General features: G+C 32.1%; 1 protein-coding gene across 24 annotated transcripts in view; it reads right to left on the bottom strand.

The window, feature by feature from the left end:
• The window catches only part of PAM (peptidylglycine alpha-amidating monooxygenase), a 230,909-nt gene that overhangs the window by 46,911 nt on the left and 176,313 nt on the right, over window positions 1-7,685 (bottom strand). For 12 of the 24 annotated variants that reach the window (XR_002777318.1, XM_011378482.1, XM_011378499.1 and 9 more), the window contains exons 13-14: window positions 7,079-7,272; window positions 5,952-6,023 (exon numbers count right to left, since the gene is read on the bottom strand). Coding sequence is in view for 23 of the 24 variants with exons in the window: in XM_011378482.1 (XP_011376784.1) it covers window positions 5,952-6,023; window positions 7,079-7,272 (266 nt within the window). In the remaining variant the exon portion in view is untranslated. The remainder of the gene's footprint in view (window positions 1-5,951; window positions 6,024-7,078; window positions 7,273-7,685) is intronic. The other 12 variants (XM_011378640.1, XM_011378650.1, XM_011378602.2 and 9 more) reach the window with 1 other exon arrangement.

Below are 7,685 nucleotides of genomic sequence, written 5' to 3'. Positions count from 1 at the left end.
CTACCTCTGCATCAGGAGAGATAAAAATATTTCTTTGATGATTTTAGGCTGCAGTAAGTCTTATTTCTTTCTTTTTCTCATTCAAACTTTGATTCTTGTCTTATGAGATACAGAAATGCTCTAGGTCTTTTAAGTAATTTGGCTGAGTGGGTTTGGTATTTGGAAAACGCAACTATGGTAGCAGCTAATGTGTCAGGAAAAGGAACACAGCACAGTATAAGGGAATCTAAAACAATATCAATTAAACTCCAAGTTTGTAAGTTGTGTGCCTGCATTAACTCCTTCATGCCTTAACGGGCATTTTTCTATTTAGTAGGGATCACACCCTGTTCCCTGCCACCAGTATGGTTCACTTTCAGTAACAGAAATATGATGAGAGCAAACTAAAATAGATGGAAACAAATATTGGAAAAATTGCCCCATGTGGGTTTTTTTTTTTTTTTAACAAAATGCTTTAAGATTATCAGATGAAAAAAAAAAAAGAATCATTACTTTTAGATAGCATAGGATCTTAATTGTGGCAGGCATTTCTATTTTTAAAATGATCAGGAACCTTTTGGTAATCTTTCAGAGTAAAAACTCCCATTTCCCACACCAATTGCTAGTACTTCATTACCTAAAACAAACAGTTCTTGTTACTGCTTATTGCTCTGTGACTTTAATGGTACCGGGAGCGCATGTAGGATGTTGGTCAGCAGATGTGCTGATGTAGCCAAGTAATGTGCTGAATAGCCAAGCTAAAGAGATTACAACCTTGCAACACAACTGATTAATGAGAGGGAATAAAAAATAAAAGCGTTTCTTTACAGATTTTAAGGTTTTGCTTTATGACTCAGTCATAGCTGACTTTCTCTTCTGGTTAAAGTCTATTTTGTTTATTGATTGTTTACTTATTACTAACGCACGACATTTATCCTACTAGCCTTAGAGAAATAAAATACATGGTTATGATAATCAGCTCCAGGATCAAGAATGAAGTGAACTTTGTTTTCCTCTTATAAAACTCATGTGATTGAAAAACAATCAGAAATTGTTTTTAACACATATCTATATGAGAAAGCCCAACCATGTGATAAATGATCATTCACATCTGCCTATTCTGTTATTAGGAAACCAATTCAAAACAGCATCCACTCAGCTTCCTAGGGCCTTGGGGGGTATTTAGAATTGTGTTTGATAGATGAGTTCAATAAATAAAGACTTGTGGGCTGCTCATAAATCATCACAAACAGATAAAGTTTTAGTGAATGGGAATACAAAAAAAAAAATGTATCTTCTTTAAAACAGCAAAGTGGCATTGAGAGTGCTTGGAATTAGCTAAAAAGATGCTACTAAAATCATCTATATTTTATTAGGGAATGAAGAGGGTATCCTATTTTGAACAAAGCAAAGAAATAGAGATTTTAGCTACTAAGCCTAGTCTTTGTTTCCTGCTCTCATAAATGATTTATTTTAACAAGCTTTTACAGTAAACAATTGTCATTTTGACTTGCAACATTGTTCCCTTGATTCTGCTTATTTGATAAAACATGTTGATGGTAATTCATTTTTGTTAGCATAAAACCACTGTGAAATTATTCTGTTTCACAGAAGGTATCTGAAGACCTTTAACTATCTGGGTTCATGAAGAGTCTTTCCTCTACGAATTGTGTTTTTGTCATATTCTCCCTGCCTTGGGAATATGGTAGCTCATGCTGACCTTTGAGTAGAAAGATTGATTATATGAGGGCACAAAGACTACAATGAGAAGAGTTTGGAGCAAACTAAATAAAACATGTTAAAGGCCCTTTCTGCAGAAAAAGAAATTCTGTCCAGAGCATAATGTACAATAACAAGAACATACTGGTATTGTAGATTTGGACTTTCAAATCTGCCTTGAGTTTTTTTAAGACATCAAAATGTGAACACAATGGACATAAATTTCAGTACTATATCTATACTTTGAATTTTAAAGGAGAGAGCCACTCAAATTTAGAACTCCTAAACGTAGTTACACAGATTCTTGCTTGCAGCTGGTAAGCCTCTTTGTTTCAGCTCATATTTGTTGTCTAAACAATGTCCATAGAAAGCTCAGGTTGTACCTTTGACACAGTGAACACGTATAGGAAATCATAATACATAAAAAATAAAGAGAACATACCAAACATGCTTTATTTCCCTAGAAGTGCAAACTATAACATATAAGTGAGAGATGTGTGTGTGCGCGAGTCTGCTCTGGAAAATGTCAGTGCCACCACCCTCATTCTGTACAGTCTCCTAGGATTCATTTCCTCCACCCAGAATCACTATCTAATTGGGTTTTATTGTTTAGCTTATTGTACTTATTACATACATAGGAAACTCTTCACTTACAATGTTTTTAAAGCTAGTGACATTCAGTTTGTTTTGAATATCCATTAGTGTTGTTCTGTAGGAAGGCAAGCAGGCATAATTAACTCTGATAAGCTCACCCACATCAAATAGGCTATTTTCAAAGCAGGGATATTATGCAGCCATTAAAAATTGTGCTTGCCAATAATTTTTACAGTTAGAGGAAATATTCAAGATATAATACTGTTAAAAAGGACACAAAACTGTGCACATGTTATGATTTAAATACTGTTAAAATAATGTGCATACATGTGTAATATATATTTCATACACAGATGTATATATATATACCCATATTTCTGGGGACTACGTATGACTTTTATTTGCTTCTTCATACGTTTCTGTAATTTCCATACCTTCTATAATGAATATTATGTAAAAAATTAGTCAAGTATTATTTTTTAAAAAACCCTGCAGACTTAATTAAAGCCTCATTAAAATGTTTCCCAGTACTGAATGATCCAGGCAATGTGACAGGTAAAGCTATAATGAGATTCTTCTGGTGTCTCTATGATTACATCTTTTGAGATAGAGTCTGATATACATCAGCCTTAAACCAATTTTTTTCTAGAAGGAGCAGATGTAGACAAAGATACTGCAGAATTTTAGTGTGTTTGTGAATAAGCACAGGTTGAGCTACATAAATTTGCACAACTCAGATGTCTCTTTCAAACTCTAGTTAATTTGCGATCAAAATTATTATTCTGGCAAATATTAATAGCTAGCAATTTTAGTGATTAGAATTTCAAATAAAATAAACTAGGGTTTGCTTTCAAATAAAAGAGTTTGCTTTCTTTCCATCCATGTTGGAAGTACCTACTACTTCTTTTTTTCAGCCTGTGAAATGAGTATTCTTTCTCTATTTTTTATTACCTTAATAAAGGTTGTCCCTTCTTTCCAATATAACCTTTATTACGTATCTTAATGTTTATTCTTCCTATCTCCTTTCCAATGTATTAAGATAGGAAGTGAAAAAAAATTGTATTTTCCCTGTAGAACTATATCTATTATTCAGGCACTGATGGGTACGAGTTTGCCTTTGAGTACATGTAGTCTGACATTTTAGGTCTTTTTCTTCCTGCCCCTAATGGTTCTTTTGCTAGTGGGAGTCCGACATCTTCTGTGTGACCAACAAAGGTACTATTGCTTAGTTTGTGGTTAGGACAACTGAAATACTTCAGGGCTTTTGTTTATTGAGGATTTAAAATATTTAAAGAATCACTACAACCTGGAAGAGTCTTGGAACATAAATTGTTTTAGCCAGAACACCAAAAAAAGGTAAAGGGTTAAGTTTGAGGGCTTAGTTTAAAAGTTAGCATACATGGCATAATTTATTTCAATAATTAGAGCTCCCCTATTAGCTATTTGGTCAATTTAACTCCCTAGGGAATGAATACAAATAGACATTTGTGTAAACAAACATCTCTGAGAAGAATGGGATACTCTCAGTAATAAGTAGATTTGCCCTGTGTACTGCAAGGAGATAGATTGAGCTCATTAGTGAATCAAATGGACTATATGTGCAAATATGTATTTGGTATATATCTATATTTCTCATTAAATTCTAGACTGGGGGCCCCCAACAACCAGTCGAATAATACACAGGCTATGCTGGCCATTGAATTGGCTTTTAGTCAGGTATTTGTCTATCTGGGAGGTGACATTCTCATGGACCCACTAATTTCAACATATGAGTACCATACCCTACTTTCTTCAGCATGAAAATTGAGTCAGAATATTGCTTTCTTTGTTCTTAATTAAAATTACTTTTCAGCATTGTTATTCATAAGTAGAAGAAAACAGTAACTACAGAAAAACCATTTCATATGTATTCATATAATTCATTTCTAGAATCAATAAAGCTTTGGGTATATTTAAACTGCTTAATGCTATATCTATATCTATATCTATATCCGTATCTATATAGATATATATACTATTAAACAAAAAAAGAGTAAATGAATGAATAGTAAAATATGAAAGTGTTTTAAAAGATTTGGTTTGTAGGCATATATGACACTCCCTAAATCCTATTATTTGAAAAGAACAGATTAAATCTAACATTTAATGTTCCTCTTGGGTTTCCAATCTTACAGAAGTTTCAATGTCTTCCTTGATCAACTCAACTAATTTCAGAAGGAAATCACAGTCCATCCTCAGTTTCCACAGGAACTTATTATTTCATAAGATACATCTACTAAATGGTGGTCTCATTCCATACTGTAGCACATATGTCGGTATTTGGAAATGTATTCTAAGACGACACGAATTATTTCAGACATACATTTCAAACAGTATGTACAATGTCAAAATAATTCATTTTAAGTTTGATCAAATTTCAGTACAATTATAGTAAATACTGTTAATACTACTATATTTAGGCTACAATTACTAATTTCCTTACAAATATATATACAGGATTGATAAATTTAGCTATTTTAAATCATATTCAATAGTTTAGTATAATAATTTAGTATAAATTATTTCATATAAAATCATCTCCCTTTTCTGATTTAATGTAAAAATAGAAAGAACTTTGAGCTAAGTTGTGTATTTTTAAAGGCCATTTGTTAGAATGAGATGTCATGGAACACACTTTACATCATTTAAAAACTTTATATTACGCTTCACCTTATACCCCTTTCAAAGTGCATTTTTTCCTTTAAAAAAGTCTGGACTCTTTAATTTTGCAAATACTATTAGTGCAAGAGTGATATCTTCGCCCCAACAGAATACATTTTGAAGAATTCCAATAGTGGTTTACCATATCCAAAAAGTCAGAAACTTCTAAATGTTGCCAAAAGAAAAATCCTGTTTCATGTACATTTTATGTTGACGGGAGAAGTGTGTTTGCATTAGCATTAAACTAATGTTTTAAAATACATCATATCTAGGCAAAAAATGACTTGATGACATACTCTAACACCTAACACAAACAATCTTCCAAACAACTGGCAATAACCAAGATTTGGGAGAACAATTTTTCAGTGCCAGCACATGCAATATCTGACATACAAGCATCAAGTACTGTTACTTCAAATAAATAGAACAGAGGAAGAATGATGCTTTCTTAACTTATTAGATGGCAACTTAACACACAACTACAAATGAATAGAGCAAGAACCCCTCCTATCTCCTGAAGGCAGAGAAGACTGACTTAAGAAGGCAAGATGTGGCTTTAATTCTTAATTTCTTTTTTATTGAACCTCATATATAGTTAATAAACACACCATAATAAATACATAGACATTTAAACGGTAAAGGTCTTTAGATTTCAAAAGCAGCCCACTAATTATTTCCAATGATTATATTTGCACTATATATAAAAGTTATAATATTAAATAAACTAAAACAAAGACAGAAAAACTAATGGAACTAAATTACACTAATGAATTTTATGTGCAAAACTAAATTGCAACAATTAACCATTTTCTCATGACATGTATTATATAAAAACAACGGTACATAGGGTTGGAGGCTGATAAACAAAGACCTAAAATATCTCAAAAACTTTAAAATTTGGTTGCCTATTTAAATAATAAATATTTTGTAGGCCTAGTTACAGAAGTAAGCATACATACCCTGTTCTAACACTTCTTCTTCTGCTCGTTTTGGCTGCTGGAGTAAAGACATCTTATCTTTGTTCTCTGTTTCTGCAAAGGATAAAAGAAGCTGAGCATAAATCTGCAGTATATATTACATACTTTAAATCATTTATTGGAAATATGCCATCAACATAAAGATATTTAGGATCTTATGTTTGATAAAAAAAAACAGTAGTAATAATTTATATGGTAGAAGTGCACTAATTTGCACACACAAAAAACAAAACTATGGCATAACCACCAATTACTAGACTTCTGACTAGATCAACTACTCTCAGTAATATGTACATTATACAGAATTTTAAACTTGCAATAACAAAACTGCTCATATTGGTTTTTTTAAAAACTGCATTTAGTAATATTTTAAGGCTATTTTAAGATACATTCTATAAACATATTAGGATCTTAATAAACGATCTGATTGCTATGTTAACTTCTTTCATAAATTTCTACTAGAAAGAATAGAATAGAAAGTTGTTCTGGTATTTTAACATTGAACTTACAAAACTGTGTAAAGTTTCAGCATACTTCATTCAATAAAACAAGGTGTGGGTTTTGCAATTTTAAACTAAAGAAATGACAATCAATATGACTGTTTTGCAGATGAACACTAAGTTAAAAAACGATTCTGATAATGAGACTAAAAAGGCCAAGACTCGTAATGCTTCATAAATTGAGAATTGTTCTGTGCTTAAAGAGGCCCATTAAACAGATGATTTAGGGTACGACTGGAGATGATAACCATTTTCACTGACAAACTATAGCATTCTTTAGAACATGGTATATAAATTCATAAACTGGTTACAGGAGGAATGAAATGGAGAAACTAGAAAATACGAATTAAAGGGAGAAAGATCTATATTATGGAATTGGTCCGCAAACTAATCTCTTGATCACTAATTAAGATTTTTCACTGTTTTGATGGGGCATGTCAGGAAGGAAGGTAGGGCATAAAAGAAGGAAAAAGAAAAGAAGAAATTGGATTATGTGGGCATGTGTGATTCTTTGACAGAAGAAGGATGATTTTAAATATTAACCAGATAGTCAAGTGAGACATAAAGAAATATAAAATACAAAATCATATGTTACTTTAAATTACACACCAATTTTACCTTTGTGATGTCCATGCATCATAACCATATCAGACTTCACAGGAATTGGAATATTGGCCTCTGGTGGTATGTTTCTGAACATATCCGGAGCTACATTTTGTGTACAGGTCATGAAAGAAACTGCATGCTTGGCTTCCATGTAATACATAATGTATAAGTTACACATTTCATCACTAGATGTGCCACTGCAGACAAAAAAAAAGTAGATGCAACAAATCAGCCACTCACATAAAACACATTTTTAATGAAAGAAAAATACAACCAGTAAATCTGCCAGCAATGGATTCAAAGGTGGAAATACTGTGCATTTATTTTACAGCTTTCATTAAAATCCACCCCCAGCTTTCAACATCAAAAGCACATTGTCAAAGGTGTATTTTCACTTAATGAAGTATCTATTTGCAGTTACTTCATGGACATTACCAAATACTGCAGATACAAATGGCATTGAAGTAGCAATGAGATACTGTCCTTTTTCTTCTAAATCCTTTTTATTTCTTAGTCCTTCTTCCATTTGCTAAAACTCATAGACTGGGCAAAGTACTCTTCTCATGGAAAATCTTAATTATTCACTTAGTAATAGTAAAATTCAGTACAC

The sequence above is a fragment of the Pteropus vampyrus genome, unplaced genomic scaffold, assembly GCF_000151845.1.
Source record: "Pteropus vampyrus isolate Shadow unplaced genomic scaffold, Pvam_2.0 Scaffold11, whole genome shotgun sequence".
Taxonomy (NCBI): domain Eukaryota; kingdom Metazoa; phylum Chordata; class Mammalia; order Chiroptera; family Pteropodidae; genus Pteropus; species Pteropus vampyrus.
This window is presented reverse-complemented; position numbering and strand designations above follow the sequence as displayed.